Source organism: Bos indicus, chromosome 19 (assembly GCF_029378745.1).
Source record: "Bos indicus isolate NIAB-ARS_2022 breed Sahiwal x Tharparkar chromosome 19, NIAB-ARS_B.indTharparkar_mat_pri_1.0, whole genome shotgun sequence".
Taxonomy (NCBI): domain Eukaryota; kingdom Metazoa; phylum Chordata; class Mammalia; order Artiodactyla; family Bovidae; genus Bos; species Bos indicus.
In genome coordinates, this window is record NC_091778.1 from 34,772,786 (window position 1) to 34,796,969 (window position 24,184).

The window sequence follows — 24,184 nt, forward strand, 5'->3', positions numbered from 1 at the left end:
CCCTAACCCTTCCCCTCTCTTCATCTTTAAAAATTCTTCCCTGAAAGTCATGGGAAGGAGTTTGGGTCTTTTGAGCATGAAATGCCTGTTCTCTCTGCTTGAAAGTGAAAGTTTCTCAGCTGTGTCCGACTCTTTGTGGCCCCATGGACTACAGAGTCCATGGAATTCTCCAGGCCAGAACACTGGAGTGCATAGCCTTTCCCTTCTCCAGAGGATCTTTCCAACTCAAGGATTGAACCCAGGTCTCCCGAATTGCAGGAGGATTCTTTACCAGCTGAGCCACAAGGGAAGCCCAAGAATGCTGGAGTGGGTAGCCTATCCCTTCTTCAGTGGATCTTCCCAACCCAGGAATTGAACTGGGGTCTCCTGCATTGTAGGTGGGTTGTTTACCAACTGAGCTATCAGGGAAGCCCTTCTCCCTGCCTGGTGCCCTACAAATAAACATTGGACTTTCCTTCACCACAACCCGGTGTCAGCAGACTGTCTGCCTCTACAGGCAAGTGGAACCAAGTTCGGTTCAGTAACTCCTCCCCCAACTCCCTGGGAACCATACTCTACTTTCTGACTCTATGAATTTCCCTACTCTGGACATTTCATACATATAATAAGTAGATTTTTGCATCTGGCTTCTTTCCTTTGATGCGTGTGTGCACAGTTGTGTCCAACTCTTTGTGACTCCATGGCCTGTGGCCTGCTAGGCTCCTCTGTCCATGGGATTTTTCCAGGCAGGAACACTGCAGTGGGTTGCCATTTCCTTTTCCAGGGGATCTACCTGACCCAGGGATCAAACATGCTTCTCCTGGGTCTCCTACATTGGCAGGCAGGTTCTTTACCACTGAGCCACCTGGGAAGCCCTTCTTTCTTTAAAATGATGCAATTTTAAAAATAACTTTTTCTTTTAAAAATTTACACATTCATAGCAGAAAATGAAAATATTATAAGAAAGGATGAATAAATTTTAAGTATTCTCCTAGAGATAACCACTGTTAACATTTGTATAAACTTCTTTTTACAGAATTGGAATCATACCAGACAGTGTTTAAAATTTGATTTTTGACTTAATGCACTGGGTATATTTTTCCCCACTGTTTTTAAATATATTTGTTCAAAGTATGACTTTTAAGGGTTATATTATATTACACTGTACACACATACCGAAATTTATTTGATTAACCTATTATTAGATATTTGTATCACTTCCAGTTCTTTAAAAATAATTTTAAATGAATAAAACATGATAAATTTGCTTGAAATGGTATCTTCATAGGCATCCATGACTATTTCCTTGAAATAAATACCAATAAACACAGTTTCTGTGTTAAAGGGTATATTCCATGGGTGGCACCTTGACTGGGAGGCCGACACTGGTGACTTATATGGTCAAGGACAGAGGCAGGACACGGCAAGTTTTAACAGGCTGAGTTTTAAAGTTTTAAAGGCCTCAGACTTCAAGTGTCAAAACATTAGAGCAATATTGACGTAGAAGGAAATATGTAAAACGATACCCAAGTTCACCCTTATGGGAAACACAATTTGAAAACAGTCTGGCCAGGAATGCCCAGGCATTTTTACTGCTTTCTAAGTCATTGTATTAGTTTTCTTTTCCTGTGTAACAAATTCTGGGGCCCTGTGACCTGTTTGTGACCTCACGGTTCCTGACGGTCAGAGGTCGGCCAGTGTAGCCGGTTCTCAGCTTAGGGTTCCCCAAGGCTGAAATCCACTGTCAGCTGAGTGTCGCCTGGCAGCTCTGGGATGAACCTGCCTGCAGGCCTGTCCAGGTTGGAGACAGGTTTCTGCATCTGTAAGACCAAGTTCCCCATTTCCTTGTTGGCCGTCAGCAACTGGAGGCTGTTCTCAGCTCCTTTCCCCAGGTTCCCCTCCCATCTCCAACCCAGCAGCGGCCATCGTGTGATGGGGTTAGGCCCACACAGGTAATCTCCCTTCCTATTCTAGGGCCAATTCACCAGCAACTTTTAACTATGCTGTCGAATGCCTTTTGCCATGAACACAGGGTGATTGTGGGAGAAATGCCAGGGAGCAGAGATCACAGGGCATCTTAGAATTCTGCCACCCCGCCTGGGTGCTCAGTGCCAACTACACATTCATCACCAGGAGCATTTATAAAGTGCTGTGCCTGACCCCGACCAGACCTAAAGACTCGGGACCCCACAGGTAGGGGCCCCGGCAGCAATGAGAAACCTTGAATGGGAAAGTCACGCCTGAGCCTCAGGGAACCAGTGTGCTGTAGACAGAAACACAGGAACAGTAACAATGAGTGGTACACTAATGACCCAAAGAAGCAAAGTCTGTCCCTGGTTGATCATAGGAAAAGCAAACAATCTGACCTAAGGGAGAATTGGGGACTCTCTCTGTTACCTCCAGATCCCACTAACTTCGCTTGACTGGAATTCTGTTGCTGTAAATCCGGCAGTGTGCACGACACCCACTAATTGTCGGCTGGTGTCTGGTGGGTCAGAAGTCCGGGGAGCCCTGCCCGGTTGTTCACGTCAGACGTCCAGGTGTCAGTCTGGCTAGACTCCGCCCTGGAGGCCATGGGAGGGAATCCACTCACAGGTGGATTCGTGGTGTTGCTGTATGACCCGGATTGACTCGCCAGTGTGGGCCACACAGTCCAGGGCCTGGGAGCACAGCCAAGGTGCTGCCTCCGGAGGGCAGGGCGGCTGGGCCTCATCATGCTTCCCGGTGGGTTGAAGGGGTGCCCCAGGACCACGCACTCATCGTTGTTTCAGGTCAAGGGCCCTTGGCTGAGGCCCAGCAGAAGGCCCAGCAAGCTGCACACCCTCAGCCTGGCTGAGGTCTGAGGGCATCAGGACAGGCAGAGAAGGACTAGCCTGTTCACTTCACAACTGCTGGGGCCCCCACAGTGCTTCCTGGGTGTCATAGGACCTCGGTGCTCCAAGGCTTTCATGCTGGGAAGTCCCAGTTTCCTCTCTAGCCATCAGCTCCTCCTCACACGTCGCTTTCACCTTTAAATCCACCAAGTGTGTGGGTCATTATGCTTCAGAGGAGACTTGACTTTTATGGGTTTATTTATTAGGTCTACCTGGGTGATCGCCCCTTTGCCACACTTGGGGGCAAGTCCATAGGGTGAGGGGCACTGGGCGTCATTCTTAGAAGTCTGCTCTTTTATCCACCATCTCAGTTTCTGCTCCTTTAGAAGGCTTCCTGGTAATGACCTTAGAGACGGAAACCTCTATGTCATACCCCAGAGAAGGAAGGGAAAGCAGATGAAGAGAGAGAGTCTGGGAGTTCCGTGGGTAGGGGTGGGGTGGGGATGCAGCTGAAGGCACGGCCAGCACCAGACCCGTGGGGAGGAGCCTGTGGAGCCTTCCTGGAGTTTGGCTTTTTCCAAAAAGGCCCAAAGGAATCTGAGGTGAGTGGACCGTCTGGAAGGGTCTCCTTTTAAGAGTGGCTCCGTGCAGACCCCTCCCCACAGTGCAGGCCGACTTCATGTGGGATGACCCGTGCCTGCTCATCTAACCCTCGGTGCTGCTGTACAGAGCAGCCACCTGGCGTTACTTCAACTCCAACTGAGACATCCCTAAGGCCATGCCCTTTTGAGCCTGGTGTGAGATAAACACGAGTCCTCACCTTCTCCAGGTGAGCTGAACCATCACCTCTCCCACCTTCCTGTTAAGACTGCACCCCCACACCTGACATTCCCAATCCTCTTTCCTGGCATTATGTTTCTCCCTAGCACACTCCATCTTCCAATCTGGTACATATTTCATATTTAAATTTTAATTAATTGTCATCCCCACGAGAACATAGTTTCCACAGGAGCAGAGGTGCCACCTGTTTCATTCACGGATGACTTCCCAGCAGTTAAATATTATGTGGCATGAACCTGGCATCTCGATAAAAACCCACTGAATTAATATAAGGAGGATTCTGATCTAACCTATCACACTACACTTTGGTAAAAAGAAACCATTTTCAGTCAAAATTACATGGTTATTGGTTTTTCAAAAGATGTTTTTTGAACCATTTTGAGTTTTCTACAGTTTATTTCTGGCTTCCCAAGTAGGAGAGAACAAGCTTTAGAGGGCTGTCTTAGACAAACAGGTCTAGACAGAGGATAGTTTTTGAAGAGTAGATAAATCAGACACATATGATTTGTATTTCTCTCTAAGTTTACAGAGATTTAACAATGAATGAAAGATACTCTTCAGGCAAAATAAGTTTGGGCTTCATCCAATGTGAGATGCTTTGAAAACAAGTTCAAGATGTTCACAAAAGAAAACAAAGTGAAAGAAAGCAAGACAGCAAGAAACATCATTCTCATTCTCATGACTGGAAATTCATTGTCTAACCCTCTTGTGACCTAATTACAATGACCTTCTGCGTTTAAGGGCTGATTCCTTCTGAAACTTTTAACATTCTTTTCATAACCATTCTAGCACATCCCTCACCTATTTCTGGAAAACGAGAAATGACAGTGCCGCTGACCACCATGACTTCGCGGGGCTCACTGCCGTCAGACCTCGTGCCTGGCCGATGAGTCCTACTCGTCTTCCTTTTTGGTCACCAGCCCATTTCCCTCACCCTGAAACCTCCCGTAACCAGCTTTCATCCCCGACTCCTGTCCTGACGGGGATGCTGTCACTCAGCCGCCTGCCTTTGCAGGGTGTCTGAACCTTGAGAAAAGGCAGACGCAGAGAGTGACAGAGGAGCCAAGAGCACGACGGGCCAGAAACACGTTTGTACCCGGGGGGCCTCTGTTGTTGGTCATGACCCTGATTTTTTCTTTACATTTTTAAAAAACAGAAAATGAAGAGACTCAGATATGGGCCACTTTTTTCTTGGGTACAGTCTGAATTGGAGACATTTGACTGCTGCTGCACAGAGAACCTGGCTCTGCCTGGCCCTCTGGGCTGACTCTCAGCCAAGGCCCAGTCTTCTTGCCCCTCAAAGCTGGACGTTGGGAAAGGAGTGTCATGGTGCCAACAGTTTCAGGATTTGTAGAAAAATAGGGTCAAGATGTGGGGGAGGGGGCTGGGCCTGAATAAGGAGAGTGAAGGAGGTGGCAGTTTTAAAGAGGACACCTAATTAACAGGAAGGTAAAACAGTCCAACTTTCAGAAGAAAACACAGAACGATGTGTAATGACCGTGGAACAAAGATTTCTTAAACAGAAACAAAATGCACTAATCATCAGAGAAGAGACTAATAAATTGGACTTAATTAAAATGAAGAACTGTGTTTAAAGGAAGAGTGAAAATTCAACCACCCTGGGAGATGATATCGTCTATTTGACTAAGGACCTGTGTGCAGAATGTATAAAGAATCTATGAAAGCAACAAACAAAGAAAGATAATCTGATTCTAAAAATGGGCAAAGGCTTGAGCAGGCATCCAAGGAAAGACAGCGAGAACGTCCAAGGAGCACAAGAGAGGAGCTCGACCTCACCTGCCAGCAGGGAAAATAAGCCACAGCCTGAGTGAGACCTCTTGTCACACATGCCCCAGTGACTGGGAGCAACAAAACCAACAGCAGCAAGTGCTGTGGAGAAAGTAGAGAAAACATAAATCACCCAAGTCATTGGTGGGCAATAACACCATACAATTGCTTGGGAAATCTGTCCGGCACGATCTACCACACGGAACACACATACATCCTGTGGCCCACCTGGTCCATTTCTAGGTGCAGACCCAGAAAGAATGGACACGTGGGTTCTGAGAGGCGTTACAAGAACATACCAACAGAACATACCAGATTTGTAAGAGCCCCAGACTAGAAGTCACTCACCTGCCCATTGACAACAGAACGGGTAAGTAAACAATGATGTGATCATACCATAGCTTACTATCGGAGAAGGAAATGAATAAATCATACTCACAGGCAACAACACAGGTAAATCTCAACAATTTAAAAACACAGATGGAAATACTACAGGTTTTAATTCCATTTATATAAGGTTCAAATGCAGACAAAATGGATATGGTATTTAGGGACGCTAAGTTTTATGGAAAACCAGAGCAGAAACAGAACTAGGGACAGAGTCACTTGTGGAGGTCATGGGGGCTACGACGGGAAAGTCACATGAGTGGTGTGGGCTCAGCCATGCTCTGCTCCTAGACGTGACTCTATGGGTTTTCACGTCCACAGTCATTTGATAAACTATGATTTACACACTTTCATCTTTGTGTATGACATTTTATTATAAAAAACCAAACTTATATCAAGTATTCCTTCTGTGTTCAACCTCCACAGAAAACAAAAGTGGAAACTCTCCAACTAAATATGAGCAACTCTTAACTTCAGAAGAGACTGAAGGCCCACCATGTGGGGCCTTTGTGTCAATCAGAAAAAGGCACCATCTTTTGAAGATGATTTAGTGAAAGCTGCCTCCTTGGGCGGATCAGCCGGTTGGGGGCACTGCTAGGGGTTTATTCGGCCTCTGAGCAAATAAAGACGCCGTCCTAGGGGACGCAGGCTCACAGTGAGGTCACGTCTGCTGGAAGTTGTGATGGGTCCTCGGGGTCCTACCCTGCCCCCACTCCCACCTGCCAGCAGCCCTGCCTGGGAGAACAGAGCTGACACCAACAGGCACACAGGCCCGCCCAGGCCAGTACACATGCAGGACACAGGCCGCCGCCCGTCCAAGCCTGCTGGATGCTGACGGCCCCCGGCCTTACCGCGTAGCCCTCTGTCTTCCTCTGACACCACCTGAGGAGAGCGTTGCGCTTGGAGCCGCCGTATTCCCGGGCCAGGGCCGCCAGGGGGTCTCTTCTTTCCACACTAGTTAGAAAGCAGAGATGCTGACGTTTAGAGTCCACAAATACACAGAAAATAATTAACTAAATGAGAAAAGCAAAAGTCAGTGTCTGTCCAACGAGACTCTAAAAAAATCGCCCACCAGACCCATTAACAGCACATTTTTATTACATTTCACGGTATGAAGCAGAAAGGGAACTGTGCTTCCTGGCTTTCAGGAGTCTGGTGAGGGTTTTTTTTTTTAATCCATCTGCTGCTCTATCCTTCTAGCCTTTTATTTATTAAGTACAGCATCATTTAAAGACACCTATAGAAAACAGTACATGTTCCAAAGCTACACCTATTTCTACGATAACATATACAAGGAATACTGGAAGAGCATTTTAAAAACCCCAGACTAGTTGCTTATGGGAGGTAATGGGAATGGAGTTTATATGGTCAGTGTCACCATTAACAATGAAGTTACTGTGACTTTGCAAGTGTTCACTATGCCTGGTCTTAATTCATCACTGAGAGCCAAATTTCTAGGCATGACAAATTAGGGAAGACTAAAATGAAGGCTTGGAAAAGAGTTTCTCAATAAACGAAACATTTACCAGTTTTCTTTAAAAAAAAAAAGAAAATAGACATGACTGCAATAATAATAATACAAAAATTACCAAAGTAAATTTCTATTCTATTATCGGCTTGTCTCAATGACATGAATATAAAAATGAAATAATAAACTAACCTCACTAATCTAACCTTTTACGATGAAGGTATAATATGAATAGCATGGAAAAATACACATAGTCTGTTTGTATGCATTTCTGGTACAAAAAAAAGAATAATTTTGGGATAGCACTAATTCTGGTCCTGAAAACCTGTTTTGATTATTTAAATCCTCTGCACATAAACAAGACAGAAATGTAACAACTGGGGCTTTAAATTAAACCTCTGAAAGATATGACTTCATCTATTTGGGTCCAGAAACAGACCACACCCAAAGATTTGACAATGGCTGAACTGAGGTGTTCAGACTTTTATAAAACCCTTTTCTAATACTCATAATGGTAGTTCTAATGTTTGTTAAAAAGCCATTACTCCTCAAGTAGCCAATTTTGTGCATTTATCCACCTGCCTATTCGTAAATATTTACTGAGTGAGCGGCTCTGTGCAGCATAACACAAGGGGCTGAGAGCGATCCAAGCGTCAGGATGAAGTATTTGCTGTCCACTAAATTACAGCCCAAGTGAGGACAAAAGCACACACAGTGTGCAGCAGGGAATTAAATACAAATGGAGGTCAGACAGCACAGGCCGAAAAGGGGGTGTCCGTGCTACCGGGGGCGGGCTGCAACCTCAGGGGAGGGTGGACTGAGGAGGAGAAGCGTGAAAGGACAGAAGGAAGATCCTTCTGGCCGGAGCCTTGTAAATCGTCAAAATAGCTAGTGTGGTGCTGCAAAGGTGGGAGGTACAGGCTCTGATGGGTACCTGAGTTTGCTCTGCGGCTTCCAGCCCGCAGGGGAGGTGCCCAGCAGCCTGGAGCCCCCGAAGCCCAGAGAAGGGGGTCTGCTCAGGGACTCGAGAGAGGGGCTCTTACGGAGATAAGGGTTTGGCTTCAGGTCCTCAGCTCTTCCCTTCAGGAGATCTGTGGGGACAACAATATGATTACTGTCCTGGAGGAGGAGAGACCCGAAAGGTCACACTGTCCAGTACACTCAGTCCTCATGTCAGTGTCGTGTACAAGCACACAACAGGTACCGAGTCACTCTGCAGCACACCTGAAACCAGCACACATTGCACACCCGCTACACTCCACTAAAACTGTATAAAAGAACACACAACAGATACTGAATCCCTGTGCGGCACACCTGAAACCAAGACAACACTGTAAATCATCTCTGTGCTGGGTCACGTCAGCCGTGTCCGACTCTTCACAACCCCATGGACTGTAGCCCACCAGGCTCCTCTGCCCAAGGGATTCTCCAGGCAATAATACGGGAGTGGGTTGCATGGGTTGCATGCTCTCCTCCAGGGGATCTTCCTGACCCAGGGATTGAACCCACGTCTCTTGTCTCTTGCATTGTTGGTGGGCTGGTTCTTTACCACATCCCAGATTCGGATAGAGATACACACATAACATGTTCTGGGCTGGGTGATGAAAATGTGAATAGGGATGTGGTGTTCTCTAGAAAGGACTCTCCAGGCAGGACCAGCTCCATGATCCACAGGGACCAATGACAAGCTGCCCTGGTTCAACAGTTACTCTGAGCTTCAGGATGCCACCAGCAGCACACTGACCAGAGGCCCTGCTCCTAAGAGCCTCCGCAGGTGCACAGGGTCAGGGCCACCAGACCAGCCTGTCCCCAGGAAAAGCCCATGTTCTATTGATGGGCACTGGGGGAGGGCGTGGCAGGAAGACGCCTGGTAGGTCATCAGGTGGAAACGCTGGGCACCAGGAATGAGGCCCACTTCACAGGACAGGACGCCATGCCAGCCACAGGTCCCGGCTCTCTAGGAATCAGTGAGAACATTTCTTCCGAGGCCCATCTCTGCTGTCACTGTAGTCTGAGGCAAAATAGCTAAGGAAACAGGCTGAACCCCCTTGAGGCTATTTCCTAGAGGACCCCTGAGGTACAGATTGGGAGAAGACTCCTGCAACTGTCTAGCTGGACGTACAGACGACTTGGGAGTGGGAAGCTGGTCACTTGCTCGATGCCACAAGCAGCCAGCGACCAGGCCGAGCCCACGGTCCCCTCCTTCGATGCCATAAACAGTGGGGAAAACAACACTTGTATAGCTATTAGCATCAATTATGGTGGTCAGGTTGGGAGTGTGGCTAATGAGCTGGGAAGAGCAGAGAATCACAGCATTTACATCACTAAAGGGAACAACAAAAAACAGTTCATTAACCCTGGTTCCTGCAGCTTCTAGGGACATGATGCTGCACAGCTGGCTGGAAAGCTGGCAATTTCCAGGGTGCAGGCCTTTCCAAGCCAAGTAAACAATCTTGCAGGTGGACAGGTGCCTGCGGGGTGGGGGGAGGGAGGAGAGAAAGAGGGGAGCTGAGGATGAGTTACTACTTCCGGGCAATCTCAGTGTCAGTATTTATCTTGTCAATGAAAAGAACAGTTTCTCTACAAAAGGGAAATTCTAAAGCTGGAGGAACAGAGATGTCAATACTAACAATTAAAGATCACCTAACGCACTTAAAAACAGTTCAGATGGTAAACCTCATGTTACAGGTATTTTGTGTGTGTTTATGTGTGTGTGTAGTCCCTCAGTAGTGTCCCACTCTTTGCAACCTCGGGGATGGTAGCCCACCAGGCTCCTCTGTCCATGGGATTTCCCAGCAAGAATACTAGAGTGGGTTACCATGCCCTCCTCCGGGGATCTTGCTGACCCAGGGATTGAATCCACATTTCCTGCACTGGCAGGTGGATTCTTTACCACTGAGCCATCTGAGAAGCCATTTTATCACAATTTTAAAAAACAACACAGGCAGCACTGCACTTATAACCAAGTTATTCCTACTTCATATTATGTAGCAAGTGTGAAGAACTCAACATGGATGCCCCCTCTGGATTCCTTACTCCTCTGACCCTGGACTACCCATGGTCTCTGGTCACCACTTCTCTCTTCCTGGGAGTCATTTTGACAACCCAAAGTCCTATATGAACCATGCACACTTCTTTATGAAGTTGCTAATAGGAGTGATCACCAGCCTCGTCACCAGAAGGTAACATGGCAAAGAGTCAGGGAAAGTCCTTCCTATCCCTGAGCTCCTCACAAGGAATGTGGCTCTTGTAAACTGATTAAGCTCTTTAGGGCCTGAGCTTGTAAAATGCAAGGAACGGGCCAAGGTCATCTTTAAATTCTCAATGTCAGTGTTTATCTAAGGCTAAAATAAAATCTTATTAAGTCCAAGAGAAAAGAAAACAAAATTCAGAAGGGAAAAAAATAAGCTGGTGAGGTGAAAGAGTTTACAGTCACAAAAACAACCATTTTACAGATAAATCTGTGCTCGACCATGATCAAAAATGAGAAGAGTGGGGTTTCCTTTTTTATTCAGTGTCACAGAAACTGTTTTACACTTAGAAATAAAGGATTTCTCTCTATGTGGTCTAGGTTTCTGGCTTTCTCTCCTTCTTCCCTGGATTGCAAGGAGATCAAACCAGTCAATCCTAAAGGAAATCAACCCTGAATATTCATTGGAAGGACTGGTGCTGAAGCTGAGGCATACTTTGACCAGCTGATGTGAAGATCCGACTCACTGAAAAAGATCCTGATGCTGGGAAAGATTGAGGGCAGGAGGAAAAGGGGGCGACAGAGGACGAGATGGTTGGATGACATCATCGACTCAATGGACACGAGTTTGAGCAAACTCTGGGAGATGGTGAAGGACAGGGAAGCCTGGCATGCTGCAGTCCATGGGGTCAAAAGAGCTGGACACGACTTAGCGACTGAACAACAACTCCTTCTTCCAGGCACGAAGAACCAGGTAGTCAGTGTTCTTTCTGTGTTTCCTCACAGCGTGACCTCACACACATGTATCCGTCTCCCAGTGCACATTCTAGACGATGGCAACCCCGGCCAAGGCCTTGGGGCTCTGGCAGGTGGCAAAAGTCAGTCCCTCCGAGGCTCTGGCACCAGCCCGTCTGGGTTCACTCAATCCTCCAAGCCATCCCAGAGGCGGACCACAGGATTTCTGTCTCAGAGACGAGGGAACCACAGCACCGGGGGCTGGGATTACCAGGCCAGAGCCAGGTTGTAAGTGGCAGGGCCAAGGTTCAAGTCCATGCCGTCTGCCCCAGTCCCCCCTCCACAGCTCCCTCACATCAGCCATTAGCATGGCAGGTGCAGAAGGAGCAAAAATGGGACACGTGAGGCCTGCCGATACAGCCGTGCTTCGTCATGGGGATTTAAATTTTTAAAAACAAGGCATAGCAACAGGAAAAGGTCTATACTCAATGACAAAGATCTCAGGCATATATTAGGAATTGTGGGAGCAATAGACCTTCAGAATCAGATAATAGTTTTTTCTCAAAATAGTTACTTTTAAAGATGAGATATGCTCTTGAGATTTAGTAAAACAAGCAAAAGACCTCCAGAGCCTGACATTTCTCTCAGACTCAGGCACCCTGTAGCAGCAGGACACAGCTGGGACCTCATGGCCATAATACACAGTTTCAGAGTTTGAATCATCTGCAACAAATGCCCCTGATTCTTTTTCTAAGCTCAGTTTCATGCAAAGGAGAGAAGAAAAGTTAACCTTACAACACATAAGTCAAAAGCACTTTCTATTTAACTCTTTAGTGACCGGGGGATTTTTCACAGAAACTAATGCCATGCTGGACTGGAAGAAACACAAGCTGGAATCACGATTGCCGGGAGAAATATCAGTAACCTCAGATATGCAGATGACACCACCCTTATGGCAGAAAGTGAAGAGGAACTAAAAAGCCTCTTGATGAAAGTGAAAGTGGAGAGTGAAAAAGTTGGCTTAAAGCTCTACATTCAGAAAATGAAGATCACGGCATCCGGTCCCATCACTTCATGGGAAATCGATGGGGAAACAGTGGAAACAGTGGAAACAGTGTCAGACTTTATTTTTGGGGGCTCCAAAATCACTGCAGATGGTGACTGCAGCCATGAAATTAAAAGACACTTACTCCTCGGAAGGAAAGTTATGACCAACCTAGATAGCATATTCAAAAGCAGAGATATTACTTTGCCAACAAAGGTCCGTCTAGTCAAGGCTATGGTTTTTCCTGTGGTCATGTATGGATGTGAGAGTTGGACTGTGAAGAAGGCTGAGCGCCAAAGAATTGATGCTTTTGAACTGTGGTGTTGGAGAAGACTCTTGAGAGTCCCTTGGACTGCAAGGAGATCCAACCAGTCCATTCTGAAGGAGATCAGCCCTGGGATTTCTTTGGAAGGAATGATGCTAAAGCTGAAACTCCAGTACTTTGGCCACCTCATGCGAAGAGTTGACTCATTGGAAAAGACTCTGATGCTGGGAGGGATTGGGGGCAGGAGGAGAAGGGGACGACAGAGGATGAGATGGCTGGATCGCATCACTGACTCGATGGACGTGAGTCTGAGTGAACTCCGGGAGTTGGTGATGGACAGGGAGGCCTGGCATGCTGCGATTCATGGGGTTGAAAAGAGTCAGACACGACTGAGCGACTGAACTGACTGAACTGAATGCCTGTGGTGGGCAATTTGTTATGTAAGTGAATACTGAAACACTCCGGTCAATAACATTTGGGTAACAAAAGATGTATTAATATGTCTCTGGCCAATAATGTGTTAACAGTGATTTACCTGAGAGGGGAAGGTCTGGGAGATCCAAGCGTTGAATCTCTCCTTTGCTGGCCGGCCGAGCACTGCTGAAGGCAGAATGCCTCTGAAACCAAAGGGCATCACACAGGTCACACCAGGAACAAGTGGTGTGTGTATGTGCTTGTGTGTGTACATACAACAGCTCTCAAGCTCATTAGAATCACCAGGGGGTACCTTTTAAAACAACTGCTTTAACTGGACAGGTAATAAATGCAATTGGTGTGCATGCATGCAAGCTTGCTCAGTTGCTCAGTCATGTCTGAATCTTTGCAACCCCATTGACGATAGCCTGACAGGCTCCTCTGTCCTTGAGATTCTCCAGGCAAGAATATGGGAGTGGGCTGAGACTCAATTGGCAGGATCCTCAAAAGGAACAGAAAGGACATGGAGTGAAAGCACAGTCTCCCTTTCGCTCCCATCACCCCCTTCTCCCCAGGGCAACTATTACTCATCACATCTGTGAACATCTTCCTGGAATATTCTATGTATATTCAAGGACATGTGTAAACATACTGTTTTTTTAATGGTCAACAGGCACATGCAAAGATGTTCCATATCACTAGTCATTAGGAAAATGCAAATCAAAACCACAATGAGGTATCACCTCACCCCTGTGAGAATGGTCATTGCAGAAAACAACCATAGGAAAAATAAGAATTGGTGAGGATGTGAGAAATTAGAACACTTGTGTACTGTCGCTGGGAATGTAAAACCATGCAGGTGATATGGAAAACAGCAGGAAGGTTCCTCAAAAACATAAAAACAGAACTACCATGTGATCCAGCAATATCACTTCTGGGTGGTTACCCAAGGAACACAAAACAGGGTCTTGAAGGGATATTTGCACACCCATGTTCACTGTAACATTATTCACATTAGCCAAGATGTGGCAACAACCTTAATGTCTATTAACAGATGAGTGGATAAAGAAATTGGCAATGATGGGAACACTGACATCAGAGAAACTGGCAAACCCCACAAATCAGGGCTCTTTCTCCTAAACAGCCAGTTGTTAAACATCTGCAAGCAAACTTGTGTTATAGCTCAATACAAATAGGTGAAAATGAAGCATGACCTTTTTTACTTGTCTTAAATAAACAATGATTATCATAAAAAATAAATAACTTGTATTTGGTTTTACATAAAAGGTGGTAGAAATTACCTTCAAAGATGAAAGAGTAAAAAAAAGAATAAAATTTTTCTTTTAAAGCATAAGAGATCCCAAATAATACATGTAACTACCAAGAATGTCAGATAATAGAGCTTGTTGACAAGTACATCAACCTCAGCTCTGTACAGACAGAACGCTGAGTGCTGCTAGTGCCATCAAAAGCCCTGGTCTTAGAAATGCCAGGGGGTTTTGGTCTAAGACCTTTAGGAGATGGCAAACACAACACAGGGTTAATGCAGTGAACCCTTAAGAATTCATAAATTGCAAGCACTCTCTCTGGGCATCAAAAAAAAAATTCTTTGAGAAAAAGATCAGTGCCCACTCTAGTATAAAAAATACAATCTTCATTTAACTGAAAACTTTGACAGTGTCATCCTATGGAAAACCAAGAAAGAGGCATCAACAAAACTGTATGATGCTTTCAGCGTCTCTCTCAGACCCTCACCAGGCACTGGAGTGGAATTTTTGATGAAAGCTTCATATTATTATTTTAGGTCTATTAAAAACAATATTCAGAAACTTCCCTGGCAGTCCAGTGGCTAAGACTCATCACTTCCACTGCAGGGGGCCTGGGTTTGATCCCTGGTCAGGGAACTAAGATCCCACATGCCACATGGCATGGCAAAAATTAATAAATAAATAAACAAAAAAGATGATCAATGTACCTCAAAAAATATACGAACTGGTTTCCACATCCCTTTTGTTGCCTGGGTAACCACATGACACAGGCTCCCACCCACACCTTATGGGCACCAATACCTGCATTGGAGAAACAGCAGCAGCTGGGGGCGTCCTCACAGGGATCCCACTCAGGGGACTCCGGGGGGTCTTGTGGACAGAAATATTCTGCCCAGCTCCACCTGCCAAGAAAAGAGACAGGATGTTTCTATGCTGTTCCAGTTTCAAATAGCAAATAATACTTCCTGCCTTGTTGATGCTCTTTCACCCTCTTCTGGTCTGGACTCATGCTGAACTGGGGAGTGAGTCAGGGGTTAACTAGATGGGGGCTGGTCTTAAGTCAAGGACACACAAGGAGCAGGAGAACGTACAGGTACTGAGACAGCCACAGCAAGAAGACACTCTTAGACAAACCACACTGTTCTTTCCTTTTCCACCTTCACAACCAAATATTGTCACTGGGCCTTCATATTATCCTGTCTCTGCAGGCTCATCTTAATCCAATTCAGTCGCAAACTGTTTCAGCAGAGACAATGTCCTAGGACTGGCTGTTACTCTGGCCCCTGGTACAATGAGCATATTTGATGCAATCAAGGGAAGACATACATCGTGTTTTGGATACAGGTTCCTTCTAAGAAGAGTGCTCATGAAAGTTCAGGGTAGACAAGGTAGAGATCCATTTTTCTCATACACAGATAATGACAAACAAAAGTGAGCTGTGGGTCAGGGAGACATTTCCAGGAAAAGCTGGGAATGTCCCACAATCAGGAATGACAGATTATATTAGGTGCCAGCCAGACAGCCCAATGCATGGAACCAGCGCCTCCTTTCCCAGGAGACAAGCCTCTGGCCAACCCTGCTAATACTCATGTGACGGTAAAAAGGCAAACAGTGGTGACCTGGATTTAACGGACAGAGAGGAAGAAAAGGAAAGGGGTGCAGCAGGAGCTGAAGGGAAGTTTGGGAGGAGAGGAGCCAACTCCCCTCTGCCGTCTCATGCAGCCCCAGCGAGCACTGCACATGTCTGCACGTGGATAGTCTGAGAAGGGCCCCCTGGTTGTACCAACATGGGGCCAGGGCAGCAGAGACAGGCTGGATTCATGAGGCTATGGTCTGAATTTGAGTTTTACTTATCAAACAAAATGACACAATACCTGGTCGTCCCAAGTCAAATGACTTGATGAGGGACTTTACAGTGGTCACAGACTCTGAAGGTGTTGGAGGAGTCCTGTTCACATAGGCGCTGGGCCACCGGCCAGGAGCGTCCGCCTCTGAGGGCTCGGGCTCTTCCTTCACTGGTCTGCATGGCAAAGAGCAAATCAGGTTGAAAAGCTGGAGGACGTACCCATTCAGGGAAGGACACAGATGAAAACAGCCAACATGGAGAAGAATGAGTCTGGAAGGAGAAACCCAAACTGAAAATCCTGCTCTCTGTATTAGCTTTGCATCTCCAGGAAATAACCTCTCAATTTTTATCAGAGACATTTTCTTGGGAATGGCCAGAGACAGCATTTTTATATGTGGAGTGACTTGATGTGAGCTCTAAATGTATGTCTACTCTGTAAACTATAAATATATTAAAAAAACAACTGTTATTTATCATGAAATAGTTATCTTACTGTCCACGATGGATACAACAGGTTGGTGAGTTAGTGTGAATTCCAACCCCCACCTGGTGCACAGAGGCTGGAAAGATGACACCTCAGGAGCCCACCCGCTGCAGGGAAGATCTCAGATAGGGCTTAGACACTACCGGCCAGGAAGACTGGGCCAGATGTGGACTCCTGAGTTGGGGAGGAGAGGCAGGGCACAGGGCATTCACTACGCTGAGATGGACAAAAGCAGAGACAAGGTGCTCCCGCTGCTGGAAACTGGTGGCAGCTTCAAACTGGGCTGGCAGCTTCCTAGTGTCAGGTTCCCATTCAGGGCAGAGGCAGCCACTCTCCTAGAAACCCAGCTGTGTGTGTGGTTACTTCCAGAGTTGTTCCTGGAGGCTAGGCCTGGGTCTGTTTCTCCAGAGGGGCCCCCAGCAATCCTGAAAGCCCCTTCTGCTTAAATCTACAAGGCTGCCATCTCCAGGAACATCAGAGTCCTGACTCACACATGAACCCTCCCACCCTTAGGAACAGGAATGGTAACCATGCTCTGGAACAATACTGCAACTCCCTGTGAGGCAGTGGTTCTCCTGAGCTCTCCTGCACAATCATGGTCAGTCTTCCCTGTGGTCTCCAAGCTGGAGCACAGACTCATGGACTGTTGTTTAGTTGCTCAGTCGTGTCCGACTCTTTGTGACCCCATGGACTGTAGCCCGCCAGGCTTCCCTGTCCATGGGATTTCCCACGTAAGAATCTTGGAGTGGGTTGCCATTTCCTCCTCCAGGGGATCTTCCTGACCCAGGGATCAAACCCAGGTCTCCTGCATTGCAGGCAAACTCTTTACTGCTGAGCTACCAGGGAAGCCCCCAGACTCATGGAAGAGCCTCTTAAAGACAGACCGTCTGGGTCAACCTTCCTCATCCAGGGGAACGTTAGCTTGTCACTTAATCTCCCTGTGCGTGAGCCAAGACATCGCCCAACTTCCGATTTCTAAATCACTGCTCTTTTTATTATATCAAATTGCTACAGCTGTTTTGCAAGAAGATGACTAATTTATGAGAATAGCTCGGAATACTTCTGGCAGCATATTTTAAAAAGGTCAATGGAAGTTTAAAATATTTATTTACTGATCTTTTTTGGAAGAAATCTGGCCACTCAGAAGCTTCCATGATTGAACTGACTTGTCTTTGATTCTCAAAGCTTTCTCCTGTTGCTCTATAATCAATGTGAGTAGGATAAATTTAGGAAAAACACAACTTAAAACACACTTTAAATCACACTGCCCTACACTTTTGTATTTACCTTCTTTTGAGGTAAAAAAAAAAATCAGTTAACGAATGACTTTTCTGGGAAGTTAGTATCAGGGAGTCATGTACGGATGTGAGATCTGGACCATAAAGAAGGCTGAGTGCCGAAGAATTGATGCTTTCGTATTGTAGTGTTGGATCTTGAGAGTCCCTTGGACTGCGAGGAGATCAAACCAGTCAGTCCTAAAGGAAATCAGTCCTGAATATTCATTAGAGGGACTGGTGCTGAAGCTCCAATACTTTGGCCACCTGATGTGAAGAGCCGACTCAATGGAAAAGACCCTGATGCTGGGAAAGATTGAGGGCAGGAGGAGAAGGGGGCAACAGGGAATGAGACGGTTGGATGGCATCACCAACTCAATGGACATGAGTTTGAGCAAGCTCTGGCAGATGGTGAAGGACAGGGCAGCCTGGAGTGCTGCAGTCCATGGGGTCGCAAAGAGTTGGATATGACTGAGCAACTGAACAACAATATCAGGTGTTTCAGAAATTGGTAAGTTTTTGTTTTTTTTTTTTACATCAAACAGGGTTGGTTTTGGTTACCTTCCCTGTTATGTCACATAGGACAAAATCAGATGGTGAATATGCAGAAAGAGTGGAATCAGTTTAGGTACAGGCAGAGGAAAACCTCTCATTTCTGTCCTGGCCATTCTCAGGAATGTGAGAAAGTGGGCACCTTCTTAGCTATCCAGGTACATAATCTACCTTCTCAGGGACTGGGGAGATTTAGGGCACCCAACAAAATGAAGGTCATTTTTAAAAAGCCCATGTTCATTTCACTCCTTGATAATTTAATAAGAATAAAATGGAGAATCCTACATTCTGTTGAGGTGTTCCCTTCAACTACTTAAGCTTCTATGTGATTCACATCAGATGATACAGGACTTGTTCCAAAGCCTAAGAGAGTAGCAAGGATGCTGGAACCACTCCCACCTCGCCTGCCTGCAGGTACGATGTGTAATGCTCCACACCTTCTGTCTGCTGGGCTGGGCCAGCAAGAAGTAGGGTGAAGAAACCCTGCAAGGAGTTTAAGTAGAGATAAAGACCCACCCCATTATGTAACCGTTATGTGTGTACGTGTGTGCATGCGTGTGGGTATGTGCATGTGTGAGTGTGTCTTGGGAGCCACAAAATAAAGCCTGAAATGAAGAACTACACAACACAGTCATTAAGAATGCTGTTGATCTCATCAGCACTTTAATCCTAAGCAGGGACACCAGCCTGTCTTCAGATGGCTTTGGATCAACCAGCAACAAGTCCAGCAATAAAATATGACCTCTCCTCTGTTCAGAGGAAGAGTAAGAACTCTGTAATCTACAGAGGCAGGCAGATATTTTCACTGCTGAACCACCTGGGAAGTATTCTTGCCTGGGAAATCCCATGGACAGAGGCGCCTGATGGGCTACAAACCACAGGATCACAAAGAGTCAGACATGACTGAGGACTGAGCAACCTCCCTAATGCACTACTTTCCTCGTTAGGTTACAGAACAGGATCTTTGAGCACTGTTGGTTTTCTACAGCTCTTGTGTCATCACACAGGACACTGCTTGGCGTTGCTGTCAGTTTTGCTCCAAGGACACGTGAGTTCCTGTGTGCAATTAGTTCTAAAATATTCAAATATGACTGACTTTTGGGAAACATCACATTATACCACTGCTGTCTTCACAATCACCAGATCAAGGTTTGTAAAGACCACCAACCGGGCACACTGATGATCTGCTCATGATGGCTCTTTCTCAGCTACTGAATGGAGCCCAGCCCAGGCCCTCCCAGTGCTGCACAGACTCCCTGCACCCTGCCTGGTTTCCGGACCAAAGCCTGGATGTCTGGAACTCTGTTCCTCTTTGTCCTTCCTCCAGGTCTTTGCTCTCCCACATCTCCACCTGTAAGGCACTCTTCCCAAACTGTGTCTTCAGTTATACACAAGACACTCTGAAAGAAGTCTGCAGATCCACATGAGACAGGAATTGGGAAGCACTCTGTCTCAGGTGTCAAGTGTCCTCTGAATTTCACTTCTGAATGGCAACGTAAGCATTTCTAGGACAATAAAAACCACCAGGGTAACATGGCGATTTAAGAACCACAGGAATATTTCATAAAAATCCTGCATCGACCCCTGAAGCTACTGAAACACGGCATGCACAGGCCTCAGACTGTGAAGAATTTCAGCTACACAGAGAATGAGTGGGGAAAGAAGAGAAAATACTACCAGTTCACCCTAATTCTTCTGCAAGGAGAGCGAAGGTGCAGGACAGCCCACCGACTCCCTCCCAGCCCTGGTCCTGGAGGGAGGGCCAGCTGGGGAGCGGCACCTGGAGGACATGCAGAGCACTCCTCCCACAAAAGGTCAGGAACACTGAGACATGACCATCTGAGGAGGCCAGGGTGGTTGATCCGAGGCACAAAGGATGGCAGCAAAAAGCCACAGGACACGCCTAAAATGGATAATGACCAAGCAAGACAGACCCCCAAAGCCAGCTCCCAATGCCACCTGTGCCAAACAGAGAAAAAACTGGACACTGGTGAATTTCCTTGCTGGCACCTTTCCTGCTGCATTTCTTTCAGTGCCTGTATTTCTGACATTCAGCAGAGATTTACCTTAAAGAGCCTCTCCTCTAGCTTAAGATACAAGATTTCAAGAGTGGTTGGGCAGAGTGAGCACAGATGAAGGCAGAATCCAGACACTGATCCTGGGCAGAGAACAGGTCCTGACACACTTGGATCCACTGAAGCAAGAATAAGTGATGGGCAAAAACAGGCCCTGATGCACGGACAGATCTCATGGCATAAGATGAAGAGACTCACTGCACGTGAGGGAGAACAGATGTGTAAATAAAGGAAAAGAAATAGACTCAGACACTGAAAAGCCTCAACCTTGAGAATGCAATAAAACCAAGAGAATAAACTGAAGGTGACAATGTAAAATGAAAGGCTAAGTGTTATTAGCAATCTCGTAAGGGCAGGAAAATATTTTCAAGGGGAACCAGCTTAAGAGAAAAGGAACAAGGGCATATTGGGAAAGTTTTTCTGAAAATGGATGAAATGAACGATGTCAATGTGGGATTTCAGTTTCGTGGGCGGAGAATGCTGCTGACACAGACTGCCTTCCAGAATGCTACCAGAGGGGTTTAACACTTCCATTTTATTATGAGTTCACCTAAATAATACTTCACAATTAAGAAGAAATCCAATACAGTCAATCACCAAACAATGTTTTTAGATTTCAACAAAACAACTCTGGACCTCAAATTCCATGTACTGTATTTTCCGATACTTCAGAATTTTTAATTAAAATCTCATTTATGCAAAATTAGTATCTTCGATCTGTGCCCTCTTATTTCCAATAATGAAATCATTAAAAAATAACATTTGCACTTAAAAGTCAACCTCCTGTCTACAAAGGGTACTGAAAATGCAGCTTTGCTTCTGCCTTGGTTCTAGTCATCTGATGTGGCTTTTAAGTTCTGAAACTACACATGCCAGAAAACTGGGAACAAAGTGACCTGGAGGTCCTGCCAGGGGTGAAAAACCAGGCAACAGACTCTTCTAAATAATTACATATTTATTTAGCACTTCATAAACACTTGTATATAAAAATAGTCAACAGTCTCCCAAGAAAGATAGATCAAAATATGTGGAGCAGAGACAGCTGTGCATTTGAAGCTGAGGTTGTGTTTTTCTTGTTTATATTTGAAAACACCAGGCCAAGTGAATTTTGTATCATCGTAAGGACTTTCAGTCCGAGATAAACTTACAGATATATAAATTGCTATCCCACAAGGACAATTCCAGCAGGTATTGAAACTATTCTTACAGAGAGGACAGTGACCTCTCAAGTTGAGTCTTCTAGTGACCCCCCACAACATTTTCCTGAGATGATCAGTTTGCCTAAGTTTCTGTGGAGCAGACAGGAAGTCCTATCTCGTCTCGTCTCCTATACAGTAGCTGATGGTCCAGATGCTCCTCACACGAGGGATGCAGTGATCTCTGTCTGGCATAGGCTGGTGACCTGGACTTAGATCTTCACAAATGGATGCACTTCCAACAGTTTACAGTTTCACTTTGAACCTTGGATCCCTCTGAGTTACACAATTCTGGACTGGAAAAGTCTTTTAGTTTCCAAGGTGAGCATATTCACAAGGCTTTTGCCAATGCGCATGAGTTCTCAATGCAGTTCTGATCAGCACTGTCACCACGTGGAAGTGTCTGATTCAACCACAGCCTTTATGATGAAGCAAACATATAACAGAACCCCAAAGAGATTTTGGAAGTCAGCCCAACACGTGGCAGTGGCTTGTTCTGGACTAGGTGAGGAAGTCAGACCTCAGCTTGAAGAGGCGAAATCAAGGCTTGACATGGGAGAAGTAGGGCTTTCTAACTTCTTCAGAGACGTCACGTGGACAGCTTCCTATTTCACCTAAACTAGTGTTAATTTCAAGCTTATCGGATACCGTATTCAAAAGGAAGCATAAAAATAAAGTCCAAAAAGTAAAGCACGGCCTGGTTTGTGTTCTCTCTGCACATGGAAAGCCACAGACCTCACTCAGCACTCTGGCTGCCTCTAAAAAATGTTTTCATGACAGGCTCGTACTTTGTGTTTTTTGTCTTTTGTTTTCAGAACAATTTCATTTTGGGCTTCAAAGACTGCTGAATCTTCTGAGAAGAAAGAGGGGGCAAATAAGAGGGAAGGATCATCTTTGTGCAGAGTTGATTCCAAAATGCAAAAAAACAAGAAAAAAAAAAGGGCAGAGAGACTTGCTGGCAATGACTGTTCAAGACAATGGCTGTTCTAAGGAGACCGTTTGGTTCTTTATGAAAAGGGCATTCCTCCTCTACACATGCACCCTCTCACACAGAAATGGCTGTGGCTCCCCATCGCGGCAGGGCTGGGCGGCCTCTCCTCCTCCACCTGCTCTGCTAGCTGACAGAGACCATGGAGCTGGAAGATAGAAACAGGAGGCACAGGCTGGTAAAGGGGTTACTCCATGTAACATGACCGCAGTCTACACACAAGAACTGACAGCTGGCAGTGTCCGGGGGCACAGCTCAGATCCAGATCAGGATCAGCACGCCTAGATTTTGACTTTTCCCATCCCTTGCGGGAGTCAAGAGATCTTCAGACAGAAAGAACGCCATGAACAGGCTCCTCCCACTAGACCTTCGCTGATAGACAAGGGTGTCGGCAGAGATGACGGAGACCAATCACATCAGGCCTCTGTGACTGACAGAATGGCCTGTGGGTCCCTCTACTGTCCTACAGTTAAGAATAAAAAAGAAAAAGGACTTCTTTTATGATACACAAGTGCTGTGTACACACGTGCTGGAGAAGCAAAGAGCAACCCACTCCAGTACTGTTGCCTGGAGAACCCCATGGACAGAGAGAAGAGCCTGGTGAGCTATAGTTCATGGGGTCGCAAAGAGTCGGACACAACTGAGTGACTTGGCACACTGTTAAAGGCTTCAGGGAGGCACACGTCTTCAGCCCACTTTTCAAAGTGAATCTGTAGACGGGGCGGGCAGCATCCAGCAGACGCAGCTCTGCAGAACTACAGGTGCCTTCTCTGATGCCACAGGTGCGAAGCTAAGCTATGAAAATGCACGTCTGTGCGAGTGAACGGGTGATGCTTGCCGGGATACTGGAGGACCAGTTTCTGCCCTGAGAGCCAAATAAAATGCCAGCAGCCCAACAGTTGGAGATATGTATGTGAGGTCTGCTCAGAAAGTGTGCGGGAATGCCCTTGAGAACTGGCCTCTCCCCAAGGCAGGGATGGGGAGGGGGTTGGACATGTCGACAATCCCAGGGACCCAGGAAGCTACACCTCCAATGCCCCACCTCCCTTCCAGTGACAGCCCCAGACACCCAGCGAGCGGTGTGACATGTTACAGCTGTGAGAACAAAACAGGGCGCGTAGAGGCACACAACCGACGTCAGAATGCAGGAGCACACACAGAATTAACAGCCGACCCCAGGGAGGCTGGCAGTGACAGGCTGCATGCTGCTAGCTTCAGGGGTGGCAATGCAAGAACCAGAAGCACAGGCTGACGCACTGTGCACCTGAAATGTCCTAGTTTGGAAGCTGGCACAGCTAATTATGCACAGACATTCAGCATGTTTAGCTCTTTAAGATGTTTCCCATGGCTGCTCATTGGTGTCACACAATAACTACAGCAGACATAGAGTAAGTCCCCTGTAAACAATGGTTTTAACAGTTTTACGGTAAGAGCAGACACACAGAGGTCTGTCCCTGCTTTGGTCTGAGACACCCACGTCATGCATGTCTCACTAACAGGGTCTTTTGTTAGAGAGGCTGCGTGTGGCCCATCGAGGCAGTAAGCTGAGTTGCATGTGTGTCCTCTGAAACTGCCAG

General features: G+C 46.4%; 1 protein-coding gene across 8 annotated transcripts in view; it reads right to left on the reverse strand.

Moving 5' to 3' along the window:
• SPECC1 (sperm antigen with calponin homology and coiled-coil domains 1) overlaps window positions 1-24,184 on the reverse strand; it is a 206,724-nt gene that overhangs the window by 31,758 nt on the left and 150,782 nt on the right. For 7 of the 8 annotated variants that reach the window (XM_070773131.1, XM_070773132.1, XM_070773133.1 and 4 more), the window contains 5 exons: window positions 16,067-16,212; window positions 14,994-15,094; window positions 13,046-13,127; window positions 8,210-8,366; window positions 6,659-6,761 (listed from right to left, as the gene is read on the reverse strand). In XM_070773131.1, the coding sequence (XP_070629232.1) occupies window positions 6,659-6,761; window positions 8,210-8,366; window positions 13,046-13,127; window positions 14,994-15,094; window positions 16,067-16,212 (589 nt within the window). Of the gene's footprint in view, window positions 1-6,658; window positions 6,762-8,209; window positions 8,367-13,045; window positions 13,128-14,993; window positions 15,095-16,066; window positions 16,213-21,358; window positions 22,756-24,184 lie in introns of those variants that run through there. The other variant, XM_070773137.1, reaches the window with a different exon arrangement.